This window comes from Aotus nancymaae, unplaced genomic scaffold (assembly GCF_030222135.1).
Source record: "Aotus nancymaae isolate 86718 unplaced genomic scaffold, 86718_ANA_hifiasm-v0.15.2.pri h1tg000049l, whole genome shotgun sequence".
NCBI lineage: Eukaryota > Metazoa > Chordata > Mammalia > Primates > Aotidae > Aotus > Aotus nancymaae.
Window position 1 is genome coordinate 11,417,734 of NW_026988463.1, and position 25,295 is coordinate 11,443,028.

The 25,295-nt window shown below is 44.5% G+C and overlaps 1 protein-coding gene and 1 long non-coding RNA gene across 5 annotated transcripts in view; one reads left to right on the forward strand and one right to left on the reverse strand.

Annotated features, from left to right (window-relative positions):
• The window catches only part of LOC105734569 (uncharacterized), a 34,680-nt gene extending 22,233 nt beyond the window's left edge, over positions 1–12,447 (forward strand). For 3 of the 4 annotated variants that reach the window (XR_001111546.2, XR_010337356.1, XR_010337354.1), the window contains 2 exons: positions 438–502; positions 10,257–12,447. This is a non-coding gene — a long non-coding RNA (uncharacterized LOC105734569). Of the gene's footprint in view, positions 1–437; positions 573–2,178; positions 3,612–10,256 lie in introns of those variants that run through there. The other variant, XR_010337355.1, reaches the window with a different exon arrangement.
• Positions 1–16,786, reverse strand: part of BMERB1 (bMERB domain containing 1) — a 167,247-nt gene extending 150,461 nt beyond the window's left edge. The window contains exon 1 of the mRNA XM_012477438.2: positions 16,535–16,786. Coding sequence (XP_012332861.1) covers positions 16,535–16,730 — 196 coding nt within the window. The 5' untranslated portion in view covers positions 16,731–16,786. The remainder of the gene's footprint in view (positions 1–16,534) is intronic.
• Between the last annotated feature and the right edge of the window lie 8,509 nt (positions 16,787–25,295).

The window sequence follows — 25,295 nt, forward strand, 5'->3', positions numbered from 1 at the left end:
TTGTCAAGAGAGTATATTTCATGATGCTGAGATTTGGTGTCTGGATGGAACCATCACCCAGGTAATCAGCAAAGTACCTAATAGGTAGTGTTTCAACCCTTCCCTCCAGCTCCCTCCCTCTCGTAGTCTCCATTGTCTGCTGTTCCCATCTTTATGTCCGTCTGTACCCGATGTTTAACTCCCGATTATAAGTGAGAACACGCATTAATTCATTTAGGATAATGGCTTCCAGCTGCATCCATGTTGCTGCAAAGGCCATGATTTTGTTCTTTTTGATGGCTGGTGGTATTTGGTGGTGTGTATGTACCACATTTTCTTTATCCAATCCACCGTAATGGGCATCTAGATTGATTCCACATCTTTGCTATTGCCAGTCGTGCTCAATGGACTAGTCTATTTAATGGGGCTTTGTTGTTTTTTTGTTTCTGTTGTTTCAGAAAGAGTGATTTACTCTGAAATGCTGCACCTCACCTATGCTGGCATCTAAGAATCAAAAGTTAAGGTGTGTAAAGCATCTAGCCCAGCCTGTACCCATCACAACACTGTCAGTTGGCTGCGGGTTCCCATTCGTGGTAACTATTCCTGTTACTTTGTATCTGATCTGAAAATCTTGAATCTTTCTCTCAATGTGGAAGGCAAACATGCTAATTTCATGGTAGTATCAGAAACAATTGCTTTTTTTTGAGACAGAGTCTCACTCTGTTGCTCAGGCTGGAGGGCAGTGGTGCTATGTCTGCTCACTGCAACCTCCACCTCCCAGGTTCAGGCAATTCTCATGCCTCAGCCTCCTGAGTAGTTGGAATTACAGGCTTGCACCACCATGCCCAGCTAATTTTTATATTTTTGGTAGAGGAGATTTTGCCACGTTGCCCAGGCTGGTTTTGAACCCTGGAGCTCAAGTGATCTGGCCACCTGGGCCTCCCAAAGTGCTGCAATCACAGGCATAAGCCACCATGCCTGGATGCTGATATTTTTAAATGGTTAAGACCTCAGGCTAACGACAGGGATTTTCCTTGCCTATCATATTGCAAGCACTTAGAAGACTTTTTTTCCTTCTGAGATGTAATCAACTACTACTGTGGTCTTTTCCCTTCAAGATTTCTGATCAGCCTCTTTTTTCAAAGCCACTGCTCCTGTAGACTCCAGCCCTGTGATGGATATTTGGACATCCAGCCCTCATGTTGGGATAATTCCAAACCCTCCTAGCTGACCTTCTTATCCCCAGGACCCCTGACTTTGCATGTAGTTGGCTATCATTGCCAGACAAGGCTTCCTAAAATGCTACTTCTGGCCAGATGCAGTGGTTCATGCCTGTACTCCCAGCACTTTGGGAGGCTGAGGCAGGTGGATCACCTGAGGTCAGGAGTTCAAGACCAGCCTGGCCAATATGGTGAAACCCCATCTCTACTAAAAATACAAAAATTAGCCAGGTGTGGTGGTGGGCACCAGTAATCCCAGGTACTGAGGAGGCTAAGGCATGAGAATTGCTTGAACCTGGGAGGTGGAGGTTGCAGCAAGCCAAAATCACACCACTGCACTTCAGCCTGAGAAACAAGAGCAAGACTCCATCTCAAAAAAAAAAAAAAAAGAAAAAGAAAAGAAATTCTACTTCCTTTCCCTCTGACCCCATAATGGCCAGCCGTTTTTTAATCCACCAAAGTGTAGTGGTCCTGCTAAACCATCCCTTGTATCTCACGACTCCTCCAATGCAACCAAGCTCATGCACGCCTCCAGAAACCTCCACGCTCATCGACACCTCCATTCTTCCCCGAGGCTGGTTCACCCACTTAAATTTAACTTCCCTCTTCTCCTCTCCAGCTGTTCAGATACTAGCTTGTCAATTACCACTTCACATTGTCTTCTGTTAACATGATCGCCACCATTTACTGAGAGCACCAGACTCTGTGAAGGGTTTTCACATGTTATTTCATTGACTCTTCTTAATTAGCCTTTGATTTGGTTTGGCTGTGTCCTCACCCAAATCTCATCTTGAATTGTGATCAGAATTGTAATCTCCACTTGTGGAGGGAGGGACCTGGTGGGAGGTAATTGGATCATGGGGGTGGTTTCCCCCATGCTGTTCTCGTGATACTGAGTGAGTTCTCACGAGATCTCGTTGTTTGGTAAGTGTCTGGTGTTTCCCTCTTCTCTGTCTCCCTTTCCTGCCACCTTGTGAAGAAGGTACTTGCTTCTCTTTCGCCTTCCGCCATGACTGTGTTTCCAGAGGCCTCCCCAGCCAGGTGGAACTGTGAGTCAATTAAATCTCTTTTCTTTATAAATTGCCCAGTCTCAGATAGTATCTTTATAGCAGGGTGAAACGGAGTAATACAGCCTTTAAGGCAGATCCTATTATTATCCCCGTTTTATGGATGAGAAAACTGAAATTCAGAGAGGTTAAGTAACCAGCCCAAGGTCACACAACTATTATGAAATGGTAAAGCCAGGATTCAAATGCAGGCAGAGCTCTTGCCCTGAAACATTACACTAATATGCCCCTATATTGACCAAGAAATCCTTCTTGATCATTTAAAGAAAGCCTTTGGCCGGGCGTGGTGGCTCACACCTGTAATCCAAGCACTTTGGAGGCCAAGGCGGGCGGATCACCAGAGGTCGGGAGTTCAAGATCAGCCTGACCAACGTGGTGAAACCTGTCTTAAAAACAAAAAAAAACTATTAAAAAAAAAAAAAAAAAGAAAGCCTTTTTCTGTAAAGCTACAAGTCTTCAAAACAGAAAGCCTCTTCCTGCTGCATTTTTGTGAATGTCTTCAACTTCCACTCCAGTTTGACCCTGAAGGCACTCTGAAGTGGTGAGTTGTAGTCCTCAAGCTTACAAGGGGTGTGTCTGTAATGGAAAAGGAAATTAATGAGCCAGAAAACAGAATCAGTTCTAAGAAATATGGAGACGTGTCTAGCTGAATTAAGCATCTATATCAATGTCAGCTTCAACTAATCCCGGGAAATCAGGAAGGCAGCAGAATTAAGTCAGCCTGTGCTGGTTACAAACCTTAGCCCTACCACTTATCAGTGGAGTGACATTGGGCTAATTGCTTAATCTCTCTAAGCCTCAGTTTTCTCATCTGTAAAATAGAGCAATAAGTGGCTCTATTGTGCCTCATCTCATAGGATGTTTTGTAAGGAGCAGAGGATGCATATAAATCATGCACAGAGTAGGCACATAGGAAGTGCTCCATGCGTGTTATTTCTTACAATCATTTTCTTTCTTTTAATATATTTTTAGAGACAGAGTCTCACTGTTGCCCAGGCTGGAGTGCAGTAGTACAGTCAGAGCTCACTGCAGCCTCAAATTATGAGGTTTAAGCAATTCTCCCACCTCAGCCCTGCCAGGTAGCTAGGACTACAGGTGTACATCATCTGACCCAGCTAATTTTTTAAAAAATTTTTTGTAGAGACGGGGTCTTGCCATGTTGCCGAGGCTAGTCTTGAACTCCTGGGCTCAAGCCATTCTTCTGCCTCAGCCACCTGAGTAGCTGGCATCGTAGGCATGGGCCACTATGCCTAGCTAACTTTTTAATTTTTATTTTTTTAGAGTCAGGGTCTCATTTACTTTCTGTCTCTATACAGTAGTTTGCATTTTTAAAATAATTTCATGTCCGTGGCCTCATATAGTATGTACTCTTTTTTTTTTTTTTTTTTTGAGACGGAGTCTCGCTCTTGTTACCCAGGCTGGAGTGCAATGGTGCGATCTCGGCTCACCGCAACCTCCGCCTCCTGGGTTCAGGCAATTCTCCTGCCTCAGCCTCCTGAGTAGCTGGGATTACAGGCACGCGCCACCGTGCCCAGCTAATTTTTTTTTTGTTTAATAGAGACGGGGTTTCACAATGTTGACCAGGATGGTCTCGATCTCTCGACCTCGTGATCCACCCACCTCGGCCTCCCAAAGTGCTGGGATTACAGGCTTGAGCCACCGCGCCCGGCCTAGTATGTACTCTTTTCTTCCTTTCTCGCTTCTTTCACTCAGCATAATGATTTTGAGATCCATCTATGTAGTGTATCTTTAGTCCGTTCCTTTTTACTGTTGAGAAGCATTCTATTGTATGGTTATACCACATTTGGGTTGTTTTCATTTTGGGGCTATTCCTTAAAAAGCTGCTATGAACATTGTGTACAAATATTTGGAGAGACCCATGCTGTCATTTCTCCTGGGTAAATACCCAACAGTTCAGCATCTAGGTCTTATGAATGGTGTATTTAAACATTTTTAAGATCTTGCCAAGCCATTTCCCCACGGATGTGACATTCTCACCAGAAGGGCATGAAAGTGCCAGTTGCTCTTCATCCTCTCCACCACTTAGTATGATTAGTCCTTTTAATTAATTAACTAGAAAGGCTATTTCTAGTGGCTGCATAGTGATATCTCAGTGAGGTTTCCATTTGTTTTTTTCCTAATGATTAATAGTGATTCCATGTATGTATTTCCTTCTCCTCTTTCTTATTAAGGCTCAGCTCTTTGGGAAAGCTTTCAGTAGACCCAGGGTTGGGCTAAGCCCCTCCTCTTTGCTCCATTAGCTGCCCCGCCCCCAGCCCCCTACTTACACACCCTTATTAAATCGAGTTTACATTTTTATGTGTCTGTTGCCATAGTTGTAAAGCCAATAATATAATAATTAACATTTACTAAACATGTGTCGCGTACTGGCCTCTGTACTGAATGATTTCCAATCTGTGTCTCAAGGAATTCTGAGCTATCCTAAATAGACACTATTACTGTTGCTGTTGTATAATTTGCACAAACCAAAGCTTAAGAGGTGAAATGGCCGGGCATCATGGCTTATGCCTATATCTCAGCACTTTGGGAGCCAAGACAGAAGGATTACTTAAGGCCTGGAGTTCAAGACCAGCCTGGGCAACATACCAAGACCCCATCTCTATAAAAAAAATTTTAAAAATTAGCCAGGTGTGGTCACGTGCACCTGTAGTTCCAGTTAGTTGGGAGGCTGAGGTGGGAGGCTAACTTGGTCCCAGGAGGTTGAGGCTGCCAGAGCTGTAGTTGTGCCACTGCACTCCAGCCTGCACAATGGAGCAAGACCCCATCTCAAAAACTGACTTAGAAACTTCTTCAGATTTATATAATTCCTCATGGTTACCATTGAGAACAGATACAAATAGAAAAAGATTGAGGCAGTGGCAAAAAAAAAAGGTGAAATAATTCATTTGAAGTCCAGAGCCAGCACATGGCACAGCCAGGCCTCCAAATACAGGCTGTCTGACTCAAAAGCCCCACTTATAACCAATACCCTAGAACTCATCTGCTCTTCAGTGACAGGGCCACCACTTACTCATACTATGAGGCCAGTTCCTCTCACCCAGGCTGGCAGGTATTTCTTAATAAATGTTGTCTGCTAAGCCGAGCTGAGCCTTCATACTGCTACCATCGATAACATTTAGTGACATGTATTCGTCACCATACTTTCCTGGCATTATTCTATTTAATTCTCAGGGGATTAAAGGAATCACTATACCCATTTTACAGGTGAAGAAACTGAGGCATAGGGAAGTTAGGCCAATTGTCCAAGATCACAATGCTAGGAAGCAGCAGAGGGACCAGAGTAGGACAGGGGATTTCTTAAGGGTGGAGTCAGGACCCCGCTAGCTCTCTTCCTCTCAAACGAGGAGTGCATAGGAGGCGCTCACAACAAAGGAATAGTGAAGAAATGAATGGATTGTATGGTAAGCATGTTTTGGGGAACTTGTGAGCGAAGTTCTAAAAGGTGACACTAAAAGAGTACCTTTACCTGTGCTGGGTTTCCATCAGCCCCCAAGCCCATGCACACAAGTGAAACAGGCAGTCCCAGGATCCATTAAGCCCAAGGGAAAGAAACATTGGTAGAGACAAGGTTTCACCACATTGCCCAGGCTGGTCTCAAACTCCTGGGCTCAAGCGATCCTCCCCGCTTCGGCCTCCCAAAATGCTGGGATGACAGGTAAGAGCCACCGTGCCCAGCCTGTGGTTTTTTTTTTTTTTTTTTTTTTAAAACAGGATCTCAGGTCTTGCTGTCCAGGCTGGAGTCCAGTGGTGCAACCTCAGCTTACTGTAACCTCTACCTCCTGGGTTCAAGTGATCCCCCTGCCTTAGCCTCCCGAGTAGCTGGGACTACAGATGCATGCCACTATGCCTGGCTAATTTTTTTTAATTTTTGGTAGAGATCCATTAAGCCAGAGGAAAGAAAAACAAAGCTGGTACCTCAACCCTGGCCTTTGGAAGTTCCACCTCCGTGCCTAGGGCAGACAACTCACGTGAAATGGCCTTCTGTACCCTCTTCCCCTTTCGAAACCTTGTTTAGCTTTCAGGCCGAATGCAAACACCCGTCTTTGCTGTTGGCCTGTGGTTCCCCGGTCAGAGCCAGTTTCTTCCCTCGTTTCACAGGTTTTTTTTTTTTTTTTTTTTTTTTTTTGAGGCGGAGTTTCTCTCTTGATACCCAGGCTGGAGTGCAATGGCGCGATCTCGGCTCACCGCAACCTCCGCCTCCTGGGTTCAGGCAATTCTCCTGCCTCAGCCTCCTGAGTAGCTGGGATTACAGGCACGCGCCACCGTGCCCAGCTAATTTTTTGTATTAGTAGAGACGGGGTTTCACCATGGTGACCAGGATGGTCTCGATCTCTTGACCTCGTGATCCACCCGCCTCGGCCTCCCAAAGTGCTGGGATTACAGGCTTGAGCCACCGCGCCCGGCCAGGTTTTTTGTTTGTTTGTTTCTTTGTTTGTTTGTTTATTTTGAGACAGATTCTCACTCAGCCATGCAGGCTGGAGTGCAGTGGTACGATCTCTGCAACCTCCACCTCCTGGATGCAAGTGATTCTCTTGCCTCAGTCTCCTGAGTAGCTGGAATCACAGGCGTGCACCACCACATCTGGCTAACTTTTTATATTTTTAGTAAAGACAGGTTTTCACCGTGTTGGCTAGGCTGGTCTTGAACTCCCAACCTCAGACAATCCACCCGATTCAGTCTCCCATAGTGCTGGGATTACAGGCATAACCCACCATGCCCAGCCCACACTTGTACTTTTCATTTAGCAGGATTTTTTTTTAAATTTTGAGATGGGGCCTCACTGTTGCCCAGGTTGGAGTGCAGCGGTGCCATCTTGGCTCATCACAGCTTCTGCCCCCCAGGCTCAAGCGATTCTCCCACCTCAGCCTCCCAAGTAGCTAGAATCCCAGGCAGACCACCATATCCAGCTAATTTTTTGTATTTTTGGTAGAGACAGGGTTTAGCCACATTGCCCAGGCTGGTCTCAAACTCCTGGGCTCAAGAAATCCTCCACAGCTTAGCCTCCCAAAGTGCTGGGATTATAGGTGACAGCCACTGTGCCCGGCCTGTGGTGGTTGTTTTGAGACAGGGTCTCAGGTCTTGCTGTATCATCCAGGCTGGAGTCCAGTGGTGCAATCTCACCTCACTGCAACCTCCACCTCCTGGGTTTAAGTGATCCTCCTGCCTCAGCCTCCCGAGTAGCTGGGAGTACAGATGCACGCCATTACACCTGGATAAGTTTTGTATTTTTAGAAAATTAACAAGGATATTCAGGACTTGAACTCAGACCCGGAACAAGTAAACTTAATAAACATTTATAGAACTCTCCACTTCAAATACACAAAACATACATTACCACCTCACACCTATTCCAAAAGTGACTATATAATTGGAAGTAAATCACTCCTCAGTAATCGCATAGCATTTCATAGGTTTAAATGAAATATTGGTTGGCTGTTTGTTTGTTATCTTCTTCCCTTATTCCTTCCTGACTTCATCATTAAGTATAATTATCAGTATACAAGAGGTTTTCAATACCCATTACTAAATTGCATTCTAGCCTGGGCAAGAAAGCAATACTCCCAATCTCTCTCCCTCTTTCTTTTCCTTTTTCCTCCTCCCCATTCTCTCTCTCTCTTTCTCTTCCTTTTTCCTTCTCCCCATTCTCTCTCTCTCTAAAAAAAAAAAAAAAAAAAAAAAAGTTTTGTATTTTTAGTAGAGCTGAGGTTTCACCATGTTGCTCAAGCTGGTCTTGAACTCCTAACCTCAAATGATCCACCTGCCTCAGCCTCCCAAAGTGCTGGGATTACAGGTGTGAGCAACCACACCTGGCCCTGTGGTGTTCTTTATAGCTGTGTTTCCCACTCCCCAAATCTGTAAACCTTTTCAGAGTGAAGCCTGAGATACTGTTTTATTCCATCTCTATCTCTACAGCATCCAGCACTGAACCAGGAATAACAGAGAGTGTGTAGGAACATCTAGAGGCAGCGCGGGCTTGGCATCGGGCTCCATCCCTCCCACCTTCTAGCTTTATGCCTTTCGGCAAGTTTCTTCACCTCCTGAAAACTCGGCTTCCCCATGTTTAAAATGGGAATAATAATTCTCCCTATGTCACAGGGCTGTTACGAGAATGTAATAAGCTGAAGTTCATAGCTAAAACTCATTGAATGGATATTATTATTAAGATGTGTTTAATAACTAATTCGTCCAAGAATAGGCATGATTAATTTTTTCTTTTCAATTAACACGAGAAGGAAACTCTAACAAAAATAAGACAAAGTTATGAACAAAGTTACGAGCAAACATTACCCAACTGTGCAAATAACTAGGCTTGTTCAAAGTACATTCTAGATAGTATCATATTCATAATATTTATATCCCTGCTATGATAGTTGTGCAATAATTTACATAGTCAGTTGCCTAGCCAGAGACAGTGCAGAATCTATCCCTTTCCTCATTTTTTTTTTTTGAGATGGAGTCTTTCTCTGTAGCCAGGCTGGAGTACAGTGGCATGATCTCGGCTCATTGCAATCTCTGTCTCCTGGGTTCAAGCGATTCCCCTGCCTCAGCCTCCTGAGTAGTTGGGACTACAGGTGCGCACCACCACGCCCGGCTAATTTTTTGTCTTTTAGTAGAGACGGGGTTGCACTAGGTTGGCCAGGATGGTCTCGATCTCCTGACCTCGTGATCTGCCCGTCTCGCCTCGGCCTCCCAAAGTGCTGGGATTACAGGCGTGAGCCTCCGCGCCCAGCCCCCTCTCCTAATTCTTAACCCAGAGTTTAATCTCTCAGAGATCAGCCCTTGGGGCCCTTGTCACACCTTTCACACTCAAGGAAATTGCCACCACTTCTTCAAAATAAAATTGATTAGGAAGGAATCAGGGACTACATCAAATGCTGCTTGCGTTGATCATCATTTGTCCCCCTATGGCCTTATTCCCCATCTAGTAGCAAACATGACCTTTTAAAAACGAAAACCCAGCCGGGCACAGTAGCTCTTGCCTGTAGTCCCAGCACTTTGGGAGGCAGAGGCAGGCAGATTGCTTTTGAGCCCAGGAGTTCAAGACCAGCCTGGGAAACACGGCAAAACCCAATCTCTATAAAAAATTCAAAAATTAACAGGGCTACCAGGTATGGTGGCTCACACCTGTAATCCAAGCATTTTGGGAGGCTGAGGTGGGTGGATAATTTAAGGCCAGGAGTTTGAGACCAGCCTGGCTAACATGGAGAAACCCCACCTCTACTAAAAATATTAAAAATAGCCAGGCGTGGTGGTGGGTGCCTGTAATCCTAGCTACTCAGGAGGCTGAGGCAGGAGAATTGCTTGGACCCAGGAGGCAGAGGTTGCAGCAAGCTGAGATCGCACCACTGCACTCCAGCTTGGGCAACAGAGTGAGATTCCATCTAAAAAAAAAAAAAAAAGTGAATGGAGTATGGTTGCATTTATGCCTGTCATTCCAGCTACCCAGGAGGCTGCGGCAGGAGAATCCCTTGAGCCCAGCAGGTCAAAGCTGCAGTGAGCCGTGATCTCACTACTGCACTCCAGCCCGGGTGACAAGCAAGACCCTATCTCAAAAACAAACAAACAAAAAACATGAAACACATAACAGCTCATGTTATTCCCTTGCTTAAATTTTTTCAGCAGTTTCTCCTGAAATGAGAATAAATTTCAGGCTTTTTGTTTGCTTTAACCATGACCTAAAAGGCCCTACCTAGTCTGGCTCCCCTCTGATTCACCTGCCCTTCACCCTGACTCTCTGGATTCCAGCCACCCTGGCTTTCTGTCTCTTTGTCTAGCACACCAAGGCCTTTGCATTTACTGCCTGGATTCCTGCTATTTATACAGCAAAATGTCACCTCCTTAGAGAAGCAATTCCTGAACACCAGATGAAAAATATCCTTCCCCTATTAATTCCCATGTAACACTTATTATAACCAAAACCATCTTACTTGTGTATTCTTATTATTTGACACCTTCACTCTCACCCCAGGTCTTGATTCTTCTTAAACAGAAGCTTCACATGGACAGGACTTGGTCTTTCTGAAGTCTGTACCTGCAGCCTCTAGAACACTGCCTGACACTTCTAAGGCACTCAGTACCTATTTATGGAATGAATGGATGGGATCTGGGGAGGAGATGATGGTCATTTTTGATGTTTTATTTTCATATTTCAGATGAGTTCAAATTTTTATAAACTGCGTGTATTACTTCTAGAATCAGAAAAAAAGAAATAATGCAAAACCAAAATAAAATAATAAAATGAGCAGATGTAATCAAACGGAAGAAAATTGTTCAAAACCTTCCCCAAGAATCTGTTACATAGATTGCCAGCAATTCGCATGATTTCAGGCTCCACACTTTTTATGAAACCTGAAACGCTGGCCAGTTTAACGATCTGATTGTTAGTCAGTACACAACCTTGAACTTTTAAATAATAGTCATCTCCCCTGGGCTTATAGAAAGATTGCAGTTTGAGCTTTCCACTTTATTCCAATCTCCTACTCAGAGCATTTATTTCCACCACTATGCCTTTGTTGATGCTATTTTTTTTTTGAGATGAAGTCATGCTTTGTCACCCAGGCTGGAATGCAGTGGCACTATTTCGGCTCACTGCAACCTCTGCCTCCTGAGTTCAAACGATTCTCTCACCTCAGGCTACCATGCAGCTGGGATTACCGGCGCACACCACCACACCTGGCTAATTTTTGTATTTTTAGTACAGATGGGGTTTCACCATGTTGGCCAGGCTGGTTTCAAACGCTTAACCTCAAGTGATCTGCCCAGCTTGGCCTCCCAAAGTGCTGGGATTATAGGCGTGAGCCACCGCACCTGGCCAGTTGATGCTACTGCGTCTCGTGGCATTCCCCTCCGCCATTCCCATCTCCTCTACTTCCCCTGTCCAAAATCTTGATCATCCTTTAAGACACATTCAAATCTATCAAGAAATGGCCACAACAGCAGATAGGTATGTTTCTGAATAGCTCTGTGCTTTTTCAAAAGGCACCTTGTCTGCATGTCTCCCTCAATTAATTACACTTGGTTGAAAGCAGTATTTTTATATATCTAACCACGCCGAAATGTCACTATACATTTTCCAACTGAGCAGGGGAAAAAAAACCTCTCTGCTAGTGAAAAAATGCTGTCAAAAGTGGCTGGGAGCAATTACTTTGAATCTTTCTCAAAGGAGAAAATACTGGATGGTTTGTAAGGGTGCAGAAGCCTTTCTTTTCCCATGCGTTCACATGAGGAAAGCTATATGTACACAATCATTATCCAGAATTTACTAAGAAATGGAAGCAATGAAAAGCTATAACTGGAGAGCTTGAAATAACCTCTGCAAATACTGCTGGGGGCCATCCTCTTCTGTCCGCCTGTGACAACCATTCAGCCTCGATTGAGCACTTTCAGCACGTGAGGCCCTATGATAATTGCACTATATACATATCTCATCTAATCTTCCAAGAGTCCCAAGTGCATATTATGACAGTTATCCGCATTTCACAGATGAGGAAACTGACACTCAGAGACGTTGAGCAATTTTCCCAGGGTCACAAATCTACCAAGTGACAGCTGAATGGGACTGGTTTGAACTCATTCAGCCTTCCTTCTCCGCTATAGTACATTATATATCTTTTATCTAAAAACTATAGTTGAAATTAAAAATAGCAGTCAACACAACCTTAACTAAAAAAGACCAGTTCCACAATCTCCCTCCCCTCTTCAATGCTGTTTAATTTACACCTACTCAGTGTTTAACATAAAATATTTAAAAATGTGTGGAAGTTAAACAGAGCTTGCCTTCTTTTTAAGGGGACTCTTCTTTTCTCCAGCATTTCATGCATTACAACATTGGCTTGGCAATTGTCATGCCATAGAAACAAAAATACCAATTTTCACACTTCATTAATAAATAAATGGAGGGCCCGAGCTTTATGGAATGGATCCATAGATACCCTTGGAGTTGAAAGAGTGTTCCAAAAAGCTTTAATCAAACACCACCTGGTTGCAAATGAGAGTCTAGAAAACAGTCTGGGGTGATAGCTCACGCCTGTAATCTCAGCCTTTGGGGTCACTTGAGGCCAGGAGTTCGAGACTAGCCTGGCCAACATGGTGAAACTCCATCTCTACTAAAAATACAAAAATTAGCCAGGTGTGGTGGCTCGCGCCTGTTATCCCAGGTACTTGGGAGGCTGAGGAGGGAGAATTGCTTGCACATGGGAGGCGGGTGTTGGCAGTGAACTGAGATTGCGCCACTGCACTCCAGCCTTGGGTACAGAGCAAGAACCTGTCCCCTCCTCCACAAAAAAAGAGTCTGGAAAACAAAACTTGCCAGATTCAGGTTTCAAAACTTAGACTCTGAATCTGTGTTTTAAGACTTTCAAGTTTTGCCAGGCATAGTGGCTCATGCCTGTAATCCCAGCACTTTGGGAGGCCGAGGTGGACAGATCACCTGAGGTCTGGAGTTCAAGACCAGCCTGGCCAACATGGTGAAAACCTCTCTCTGCTAAAACTACAAAAATTAGCTGGCTGTGGTGGCAGGTGCCTGTATTCCCAGCTATTTGGGAGGCTGAGGTAGGAAAAATTGCTTGAATCCAGGAGACGGAGGTTGCGGTGAGCAGAGATCGAAAAGAAAAGAAAAACCTGATTTGAGGATCCATGCAACCGCAGATCAGGAGCTGTTCCTCTTGCCTTTGACTAGGAAGCAAGACTCAGTCTTTGATGGTTTGAAACAGAGGGTGAGAAGGCTTTCTACCAGACTTTTAGCAGTGTGCAGCCCATACGACTTAGAAGTACAAAAATTTCAGGAATGAAACTGCTATAAATTGGGTGCTTGCTGCAAATTTCCTGCATGTTTCAATTTTTTTCTTATAAAATGGTAAGAATATAAAAAGCTATGGCCAGGCGAGGTGGCTCACCCCTGTAATCCCAGCACTTTGGGAGACTGAGGCAGGCAGATCGCCTGAGTTCAGGAGTTCAAGACCAGCCTGGCCAACATGGTGAAATCCTGTCTCTACTAAAAATGCAAAAATTAGCTGGGTGTGGTGGCGGGCACCTGTAATCCCAGCTACTTGTGAGGCTAACATAGGAAAATTGCTTGAATCCAGGAGACAAAGGTTGCAGTGAGCAGAGATCATGCCCCTGCACTCCAGCCTGGGCAACAGAGCGAGACTCTGTCTCAAAACAAAACAGAAAAGCTATAAGAGCATTATTAGGGAACTGACCAATATTGCAGGTTTAGTCCAGAGTGTTGCTTTACATAATTCCTTGCAAAGAATAAAAGCAGGTTCTTTCTATAAATGTGGTGCACTAACAGAATGCAAGTAAACAATATATATTGAGCACTTGCGTTCCACATGCATCATCTTATTTAGTATTCACAATAAATATCATCTCTATTTTCAGAAAATGAAGGTAGCGTGAGGCTTAGCAATACTCCTAAAGTCACACAGCCAGCAAGGCACAGAGTGAACATTCAAAGCAGCACTCGTGTGAACAGCTTCTATTCTGCATGGACTCAGCATTTTTTCAAGGCCTCTGTGAGCTTCAGAGACCAACAGGGCTGCCACATATTTATAAAATCACTGAGTATGTTCTACAACTATCTCAAAAGACTTAGGAAGTTTTCTGAAACCGTAAAAGCAATAAACCTTCATGTTAAAAGCAGGTTCTGGGGTCCAACAGACCGGGGATTGATCCTGGTTCTGACACTTAACTGTCAGATCACCTAACACGTCCAATTTTTTTTTTTTTTAATCTATGCAAGGGGAGTCTTAGTACTGCAGGAGGAGGTCTTTTCTTTCTTTCTTTCTTTCTTTTTTTTTTTTTGAGACGGAGTTTTGCTCTTGTTGTCCAGGCTGGAGTGCAATGGCGAGATCTTGGCTCATCGCATCCTCTGCCTCCTGGGTTCAAGGGATTCTGCAAGAGGTCATTTCTAAATGAAATGATGCATTTAAAGTTCTCAGTACAGGCCGGGCACAGTGGCTTATGCCTGCAATCCCAGCACTTTGGGAGGCCAAGGCAGCCAGATCACCTGAGGTCAGGAGTTCGAGACCAGCCTGGCCAACATAGAGAAACCGCATCTCTACTAACAATACAAAAACTATCTGGGTGTGGTGGCACATGCCTGTAATTCCAGCTACTCTGGAGGTCAAGGCAGGAGAATCGCTTGAACCTGGGAGGCAAAGGTTGCAGTGAGCCAAGATCACACCATTGCACTCCAGCCTGGGCAACAAGAGTGAAACTCCTTCTCAAAAATAAATAAATAAGTAAAGTTCTCAGTACATGGTAATCTAGCAAAAAAAAGGCAGCCACTGTTGAGATTATTTTGAGCTTTTAAGAAACAGAGACCCTCATGGAGATACAGAGTAGAATGATGGTTACCAGAGGCTGGAGGGTATTGGGAGGTGGGGGCGTAGAGGTAGCTAATGGGTGCAAAAATACAGGTAGATAGAATAAATAAGATCTACTATCTGATAGCACAACAGGGTGACTACAGTCAACAATTTATTGTCATTTAATCCCGGCACTTTGGGAGGCCAAGGCAGGCAGATCACCTGAGGTCAGTAGTTCAAGATCAGCCTGGTCAATGTGGTGAAACCCCGTCTCTACTAAAAATACAAAAGTTAGCGAGGCGTGGTGGCGGGTGCCTGTAATCCCAGCTGCTCTGGAGGATAGGAAGGAGGATTGCTTGAACCTGGGAGGCGGAGGTTGCGGTGAGCTGAGATTGTGCCATTGCACTCCAGCCTGGGCAACAGGAGTGAAACTCTGTCTCAAAAAACAAACAAACAAACAAACAAAAAACTAGGAGTATAAGTAATGACACAGCTGGGCTTTAAAAAAAAAAATGTATAACTGGATTGTTTGTAACACAAAGAAAGGATAAATGCTTGGGGTGGATACCCCATTTACCCTGATGTGATTATTACACATTGTATGCCTGCATCAAAATATCTCAGGTACCCTATAAATACAGACACTATGTGCGCTTAAAAATTAAATAAAGAAACAGAGACCCTCAGCCCTGACGCCCTGACATTATCCGAACGCACCAAGTTAATGGGTCTTGAAAGGATGAAGCAGAAAGAACAAGGTTTAAAAAAGGAGGAAAAAAAAAGGAAAGAGGTTGGCAGCGCCATGGCATCATCCTAGCTGATGAACCACTAAGACATTCATTTATGATTTCAACTTCAACCCATCAGAATCAGAACACAGTTGAGCCCTTCTAGGAAGATTTTCTGAATTGATAATTACAGGTATAGACAAAGAGAGCGCGCCCACACAATTTCTATGAGGTGAGGACAGGAGAAGATCACATTCACAATACTTTAGCCCTACATCGTTTAGGAATCCGTGCCGGAGCAGAGCGCACAGCAGTGACCCAAAGCCGAGGCAGGAAGCTGCAGGGTCCCTGAGAAGGTCGAGAGGGCCTTTCCTTCGCAGCCTGGTGGGCTAGCTAAGTGAGAGCAGAGGCTCTGGGGAGCCCCCGGGTTTGCAGGGATCTCCGGTAACCCTAGAGCCCCTGACGCTGCCTCTACTCTTTGAGGGATGGAGTTTGAACTATTGCATCCTATTAATGAAAAACAAAAATCCCTCATTTATTTAGAAATGTTGGCATCCAAACACCACAGAGAGAACCAGTAAATAAATACGGCCAGTCTATTTTGAAACTGCCTTCCAGTGTTGTACCCAAGCAGACTTTAGTCGAGAAAGGAGAACGGTGTGTGCATGGTTAATCTTCTGACCCTCTCACCACCCCAAGCCTCCCACCCCGACCCAGGGAAGGTCGGGGAGGAAAAGATGAGAATTTTAGGTGCACCCCGAAACCTCGCGCAGGGGGGGAGAAAGCAAGCGGAAACCCAGCGGACACTCCCCCCTTCCAGGGACGTGGGCGCTTTCCAGGACGGTCCTGCATCTCCAGCGCCCTGGCGCAGCCCAGGCGGAGAGAGCATCCTCCTCCCTGGGCTGCGGGAGAGACCCGACTTTCCAGGACCAGCTGCGAGCTGACGGATCCTGGACTCCTAAGTCCAGCTCCTGCCTTAGCTGCCTGGCCATCTCCCAAGCCTCCCGGTGAGGCTCAGCCCGGAGGGTTCCCCCTTTTGTTCACAGGGAGAGCGCGTCGCTGCGCAGAGCTGCGCATCCCCCTGCGCTGCCAGTCCCGCTGCGGGGGCGCTTCCTTGGATCCGCTGCTGGCGTTCCTCGCGCTCCCGTGACCATCCGCTCGGGCGCACTGATCCCCCGCTGCCCCCTGCCCCCCGCCCCAGTACTCACTTCTCCCCAGTCCCTCCGCTTTCCATGCCGTCTCCTCCACCGCCCCATAGCGCCTCAGAGGCTTCTCGGCTTCCAGATGTGTGGACAAAGATTGTTTTAACTCCATCGCTGATCCCCGCGGCCCGGTCGACGGGTCTCCCTTTACTCCATCCCCGCCGCGGGCTGCAGGGAGGGAGGCGGCTCCAGCCAGCAGCATTTTAAGGGGCCGGGTGCCCGTGACGCGGCTCCATCTCTTCCGTCGCCAGCGCCCGGGAGCGCCTACTGGTACCCAGGAGGAGGAGGGATGTAGGGCACATGCGCAGTGGAGGCTTGGGAGGGGAGGTTTGGGGGCTGGGTAGGGAGACAGAGGGGTAGGTGATAACTCTAAGAAGAACAACAAACAGAACAACTAAAAACCAACCCAAAGGAAGTGAGAACAAGACCCCTGCCCATTCCAGAGCCACTGGTGATGCTTGGCACGGGGCTGGCACTGTGGGCGGCTTAAGAGCTGTCAGTGGGCTGCGGTTTTTGAGTGCGATTGGTGAGCCCGTCTCTATCTGTGGGCGACGGATCCATCTTTCTGGGGAGTATGCAGGGGCGTGAGTGTGGACCTAGATCAATGGGTTCTGGGATTGGCTGATAGTGTTTCTATGAGAATCTCTGTCGTTTACATCTGTGTGTATAATTCGAAGTGGGACAGTGGATGTCTGTGTCAGTTCCATATGTGTTTGCATGCAACTGGGAGAGAGAGAGAGAAGGATGAAAATATTTTGGATGCAGGTATAGCAGAGCTATTTGGAGCATTGGTCTTCACTTTCCAGAAACCCAGAGGAGTATCCTACTACCAAAAAAAAAAAAAAAAGGCAGTGGCCGGGCGCGGTGGGAGGCCTAGGAGGGTGGATTTCTTGAGGCCAGGAGTTCGAGACTATCCTGGCCAACATGGCAAAACCCTATCTCTACTGAAAATAGAAAAATTAGCTGGGCGTGGTGGCACAGACCTGTAATCTCAGCTACTTGGGAGGCTGAGACAAGAGAATCGCTTGAACCCAGGAGGTGGAGGTTGCAATGAGCCGAGATCTCGCCACTGCACTCCAACCTGGGTGACAGAAGGAGACGCTGTCTCAAAAATAAATAAATAATAAATAAATAAATAAATAAAAAGAGTAACAACAAAAAAAAAGATATCTCAGTAGGAAACAGGAAGAGAATATGAACAGACATTTCATGTGGGTGGGGGAGGAAGGCCTAATGTGAGAAGCTGTTCAGCCCCCTTGGTAATAAGGAAAATGAAAATGTAAATAATAATATATCATCAGATAGGCAAAAACTAAAAAGTGTAATAATCGTGTTGCAGAAGATGTGGATTTTTTTTTTTTTTTTTTTGAGACAGAATCCAAAAGTGCTGGGATTACAGGCATGAACTACCATGCCTGGCAAAATTTGAACTCTTATCTAATGATAGTGAGAGTATAAATTGGTAAAACTAATTTTTTTTTTTTTTAAGATGGAGCCTTGCTTTGTCACCCATGCTGGAGTGCAGTGGCACAATATCTGCTCACTGCAACCTCTGCTGCCCGGGTTCAAGCAATTCTTCTGCCTCAGCCTCTGAATTGCTGGGACTACAGGTGTACCCGATGATGCCTGGCTAATTTTTTTCTTTCTTTTTTTTTTTTTTTCTATTTTTAGTGGAGACAAGTTTTCACCATGTTGGCCAGGCTAGTCTCGAACTCCTGACCTCAGACTATCCATCTGCCTTGACCTTCCAAAGTGCTGGGATTACAGGTGTGAGCCACTGTGCCTGGACTGGTACAACTAATTTTAAAAGTAGGTTGACACTGTAGTCCAGTTACAGATGTGCAGACCACATGCCATTGTAACTTTTTCCCATAGAAAAAGTCCTACTCAGTCGTGCAGGGAAATGGGTATAAAAATGTTTGCTGTCGCCATGTTTGTAATTGTGGACAATTGGAAATAACCTTTATACCTCATCAATGAAAAAATAGTCTAATTGTGGTTAATTCATGGAGTAGAATACTATACAGTAGACTATGAACCACAGTTACATGAATCAACATGGATACTTCTCAAAAGCATAATGTGGGCTGGGCATGGTGGCTCACACCTGTAATCCCAGCACTTTGGCAGGCCAAGGTGGGTGGATTGCTTGAGCCCAGGAATTCAAGACCAGCCTGAGCAACACATTGAAAACATGTCTCTATCTTTTTAAAAGAAAGAAAAGCATATTGTGGAACGAAAAAAAAAAGCAACTTGCAGAATTCTAGATAAAGTATGATGTCATTTGTATAAATTATAAGAAAATGTAAAATAATGCTATTATATATAATTTGTACATCTATACATATACACTTGAGAACAATAAACATTACATTCATGCAGCCAGTCCTACAGTGGCTCATGCCTATAGTCTCAGCACTCTGGGAGGCCAAGGTGGGCAGATCACTTGAGCTCAGGAGTTCGAAATCAGACTGGCCAACGTGGTGAAACCTCATCTCTAATAAAAATGCAAAAAATTAGCTAGGCATGGTGGTGTGCCTGTAGTCCTAGCTACTCAGGAGGCTGAGGCAGGAGAATCGCTTGAACCCAGGAGGCGGAGGTTGAAGTGAGCCAAGATCACGACACTGTACTCCAGCCTGAGCCGACAGTGAGACTCTGTCTCAAAAAAACAAAAACAAAACAATAAATACTACATTCAGAGTAGTAATTACCTTGGGGGAGGCTGGGAAGGGGTAAATAGTTGGTTTCAACTATATCTAAAATGTGTATATTTTAAACTGTTTACAGTATTTTGAAAATGTTTAAATCTACAGAAAAGTGCAAGATTAGTACAATTTTAAAAAATAGAGACATTGGCTGGGCTAAGTGGCTCACGACTATAATCCCAGCACTTTAGGAGGCTAAGGTGGGAGGATCCCTTGAGCTTAGGTGTTTGAGACCAGCCTGGGCAACAAAGCAATTTTCCATCTCTACAAAAATTAAAGCATTAACCAGGTGTGGTGGCACACACCTGTAGTTCCAGATGATACTTGGGAGGCTGAGGTAGGAGGCCTACTTGGGCCTGGGAGGTTGAGGCTACAGTGAGCCAAGACCATACCACTGCACTCCAACATGGATGATAGAGACCCTGTCTCCAAAATACACACATACATACATATATAATTTGTGTATGTGTGTGTATATATATAGTATGTGTGTATATATATACATGTTTTGTATAATGTGTAATTTTTTATATAGTACATATGTATATATGTGTGTATATAGACACATGAATATATATACACACATGCACGTCTTTTACTAGACTCACCAATGAATATTTAAATTTATGTTTCTTAAAAGAGATCTGAAGCATATATGTTAGGCTGTGCTGTAGATGGCTGGTCGGCACTACACCCTTACCAGAATGACTAAAATTCACAGGGCTGACAATGCCAAATGTTAGTCCAGATGTTAGTAAATGAATGAGTGAGCATTTAGTAAGAACGTAAATACAATGTATTGCTGTTGGGAGTATAAAATAGTACAACCACTTTAGAAAATGGAAAATATTGGCCAGTTGCGGTGGCTGACGCCTGTAATCCTAGCACTTTAGGAGGCTGAGGCAGCCAGATCACCTGAGGTCAGGGGTTCGAGACCAGCCCACGTGGCAAAACCCCATCTCTATTAAAAAAAAAATACAAAAAATAGCTTGGCATAATGGCTCATGGCTGTAATCCCAGCTACTCAGGAGGCTGAGGCAGGAGAATCACTTGAACTCAGGAGGCGCATGTTGCAGTGAGCCAAGATTGTGCCACTGCACTCCAGTCTGGGCAACAGAGTGAGACACCGTCTAAAAAAAAAAAAAAAAAAAAATAGAAAATGGGAGATCTCAGGCTCATCATGGTGGCTCACACCTATAATGCTAGCACTTTGGGAGGCTGAGGCAAGAGGATTGTTTGAGACCAGCCTGGGCAAAATAGTGAGATGTTGTCTCCACCAAAAATAAATAAATAAGAAAAAACTTTTTAATTAGCTGGGTATAGTGATGCATGTCTGTGGTCCCTGCTATTTAGGAGGCTGAGGTGAAGGATTGCATAAGCCGGGGAGGCCAAGGCTGAAAACAGCTGTGATTGCGTCGTTGTCCTCCAGCCTGGGTAACAGAGTGAGACCTTGTCTCAAAACAAAAAAAGAAAGAAAAAAGCAAACTGGCAATACTCTCTAAAGCTACAAATATGTTTTTTTCTATTTCGTAGCAATTCTATTCCTGGATGTATCCTTAAGAGAAATAAATACTTGTGTCCACCAATGTTAAAAGCTTTACTTGTAATAGCAAAAAATGAAAACAATGAAAATGTCCATCAACAATAGAATGTACAAAAATTGTGGTATTTTCATACAATTGAATACTGTACAGCAATGAAAATGGTCAAACTACTGGCCAGGCACAGCGGCTCACACCTGTAATCTTAGCCCTTTAGGAGGCCAAGGTGGCAAATCGCTTGAGCCCAGGAGTTTGAGACCAGCCTGGGCAACGTGGCAAAATTCCTTCTCTACAAAAAATACAAAAATTAGCCAGGCATGGGTGGTACAGGACTGTAGTCCTAGCTACTCAGAGGCTGAGGTGGGAGGATCACTTGAGATTAGGAGGCTCAGGCTGCAGTGAGCCATGATCATGCCACTGCACTCCAGCCTGGGCCACAGAGTGAAACCCTGTGTCAAAAAAAAAAAAAAAAGACCAAACTACTCCCAACAAAATGGATGAATCTTACAGACATAATATATAAATAAAAGTGTTTGTGTGTCCCTTAAAAGATGGTTGGTACATTCAGGGATCTTTGTTATGTAATTATATCTACTAAAATATTTTATATATATATATATTTTTTTAGGCAGAGTCTCGCTCTGCCGCCCAGACTGGAGTACAGTGGTGCGATCTCAGCTCACTGCAACTCCTGTCTCCTGGGTTTAAGCAGTTCTCCACCTCAGCCTCCCGAGTAGCTGGGATTACAGGCATGTGCCACCATGCCTGGCTAATTTTTTGTATTTTTAATAGAGACGGGGTTTCACCATATTGGCCAGGCTGGTCCTGAACTCCTGACCTTGTGATCTACCCGCCTTGGCATTCCAAAGTGCTGGGATTACAGATGTTGAGCCACCGTGCCTGGCTAATATTTTATAATATAAAAAAGAAAAAATGCATCTATTGGATCTAAAAATTTAACTCCTGAAATCTATCCTAAGAAATATTTGAATTACTAGAAATACATTCATATAATATATATATATATTTTACAATTTATGTAAAATGTAGAAAAAATTAGAAAAAGGCTAATATCTTACAAAAGGGAAATGGCTAAACAACTTAGAGTATGCATGCAATGTAACACTGTACACTTATGTCAAATGATCTTTACAAGGCCGGGCGTGGTGGCTCACGCCTGTAATCCCAGCACTTTGGGAGGCCGAGGCGGGTGGATCAAAAGGTCAACAGATTGAGACCATCCTGGCCAACATGGTAAAACCCTGTCTCTACTAAAAATACAAAAAATTAGCCGGACGTGGTGACACATGCCTGTAATCCCAGCTACTTGGGAGGCTGAGACAGGAGAATTGCTTGAACCCAGGAGGCAGAGGTTGCGGTGAGCAGAGAATGCGCCACTGCACTCCAGCCTGGGCAACAAGAGCAAAACTCTGTCTCAAAATAAAATAAAATAAAATAAAATGATCTTTACAAAGAGTTTGAAATGTCATAGTGGAAACATAACACAATTTAATCAAAACATCGGGAAAAATAGAATACAAATTGTAATATGAAGTGTGAGCTGCTGCTGGGCACGGTGGCTCATGCCTGTAATCCCAGCACTTTGAGAAGCTGAGGTGGGCAGATCACCTGAGGTCGGGAGTTCGAGACCAGCCTGACCAACATGGAGAAACTCCATCTCTACTAAAAATACAAAATTAGCTGGGCATGGTGGTGCATGCCTGTAATTCCAATTACTCGGGAGGCTGAGGCAGAATTGCTCGAACCCAGGAGACAGAGGTTGCAGTGAGCAGAGATCATGCCCCTGCACTCCAGCCTGGGCAACAGAGCGAGACTCCGTCTCAAAACAAAACAGAAAAGCTATAAGAGCATTATTAGGGAACTGACCAATATTGCAGGTTTAGTCCAAAGTGTTGCTTTACATAATTCCTTGCAAAGAATAAAAGCAGGTTCTTTCTATAAATGTGGTGCACTAACAGAATGCAAGTAAACAATATATATTGAGCACTTGCGTTCCACATGCATCATCTTATTTAGTATTCACAATAAATATCATCTCTATTTTCAGAAAATGAAGGTAGCGTGAGGCTTAGCAATACTCCTAAAGTCACACAGCCAGCAAGGCACAGAGTGAACATTCAAAGCAGCACTCGTGTGAACAGCTTCTATTCTGCATGGACTCAGCATTTTTTCAAGGCCTCTGTGAGCTTCAGAGACCAACAGGGCTGCCACATATTTATAAAATCACTGAGTATGTTCTACAACTATCTCAAAAGACTTAGGAAGTTTTCTGAAACCGTGAAAGCAATAAACCTTCATGTTAAAAGCAGGTTCTGGGGTCCAACAGACCGGGGATTGATCCTGGTTCTGCCACTTAACTGTCAGATCACCTAACACATCCAATTTTTTTTTTTTTTTAATCTATGCAAGGGGAGTCTTAGTACTGCAGGAGGAGGTCTTTTCTTTCTTTCTTTCGTTCTTTTTTTTTTTTTGAGACGGAGTTTTGCTCTTGTTGTCCAGGCTGGAGTGCAATGGCGAGATCTTGGCTCACCGCATCCTCTGCCTCCTGGGTTCAAGGGATTCTGCAGGAGGTCATTTCTAAATGAAATGATGCGTTTAAAGTTCTCAGTACAGGCCGGGCACAGTGGCTTATGCCTGCAATCCCAGCACTTTGGGAGGCCAAGGCAGACATATTACCTGAGGTCAGGAGTTCGAGACCAGCCTGGCCAACATAGAGAAACCCCATCTCTACTAACAATACAAAAACTAGCTGGGTGTGGTGGCACATGCCTATAATTCCAGCTACTCTGGAGGTCAAGGCAGGAGAATCGCTTGAACCTGGGAGGCAAAGGTTGCAGTGAGCCAAGATCACACCATTGCACTCCAGCCTGGGCAACAAGAGCGAAACTCCTCTCAAAGAAGTGTGAGCTGTTGTTCTGGATCTATTGGCTAAGATCACATGTACACTGATCTCAATCATATTATGTTATAGAATGGTAATGGTAGAAATTAAATAAAAAAAAACTATGATTCCAAATTTTTATTTTTTCCAGACAGAGTCTCACTCTGTCACCCAGGCTGGAGTGCAGTGGTGTAATCTCAGCTCACTGCAGCCTCCACCTCCTGGGCTCAAGCAATCCTCCCACCTAGGCCTTCCAAGTAGCTGGAACTGCAGGTGTGGACCACCATGCCCAGCTAATTTTTCTATTTTTAGTGGAGATAGAGTTTTGCCATGTTGCCCAGATGGGTCTTGAACTCCTGGCCTTGGGTCTTTCTCTTGCTTTGGCCTCCCAAAGAGCTGGGATTACAGGTGTGAGCCACCATATCCGGCTACTGTGATTACAAGCTTACCTGTTTACATATATGCACACATGTATATACATCCAGGGTGAAAAAAACACTAAAATGTCATACACCAAAATGTTGATAGTGATTCCCTATGTATGTCATGATGATAAATGTTTTGTTTATATTCTCCAATGTTTCTACAAAGTACATGTATTTCATTCATTCATTCATTCGAGACGGTCTCACTCTGTTGCTCAGGCTGTAGTGCCATGGTACAGTCTTGAACTTGGCACACTGCAACCTCCACCTCCCAGGTTCAAGCAATCCTCCCACTTCAGCCTCCCGAGTAGATGGGATTACAGGTGCCTGCCACCACACCTGGCTAATTTTTGTATTTTTAGTAGAGATGAGGTTTCACCATGTTGGCCAGGCTGGTTTCACACTCTTGACCTCAAGTGATCTGCCCACATCAGCCTCCCAAAGTGCTGGGATTACAGATGTGAGCCACTACACCCAGCCTGTATTACTTTTATAATTAGGAAAAAAAAATCAGGCCGGGTGCAATGGTTCACACCTGTAATCCCAGCAATTTGGGAAGCATAGGCAGGAGGATCACCTGAGGCCTGGAGTTCAAGACCAGCCTTAGGAATACAGCAAGACCCTGTCTCTACCATAACAAATAATAAATTAGCCAGCTGTTGTGGCATGCGCCTGTAGTCCCAGCTACTCGGGAGGTTTAGGTGGGAGGATCGCTTGAGCCCAGGAGGTTGAGGCTGCAGTGAGTGAGCTATAGTCTTGCCACTGCACTCCTGCCTGGGCTACAGAGCTAATCTCTGTCCCTAAAAGATAAATAATGTTTCCAATGTATGAAAAATAAAATAACTAGGAGGAAATACAAGAGAATATTAACAATGATTATTTCTAGAGTTAAAATTTGGGAAAGATTTTTTTTAATTTTCTGAATTTTTCAACCATTTATATTGAGCCCATATTGTTTTAGAATTCAAAAGAGAATAAAGTTCATTTCCGAAAATGTGTAATACAATTCCATAACCCTAGAGGACAAACTATCCCTGACACCACAGTGCCCAGAACCCTGTCTGTTTGCATTAGTGTAGGGTGATAATGCTTCAAGTTCAATAACTGGCTGAAACCACCATCTGCGTGGAAGTATTAAGCCGCACAACCCCCTGCCCCCTCAGCCTGGCTGGTTGTCCTGGCTCACTGCCTCGG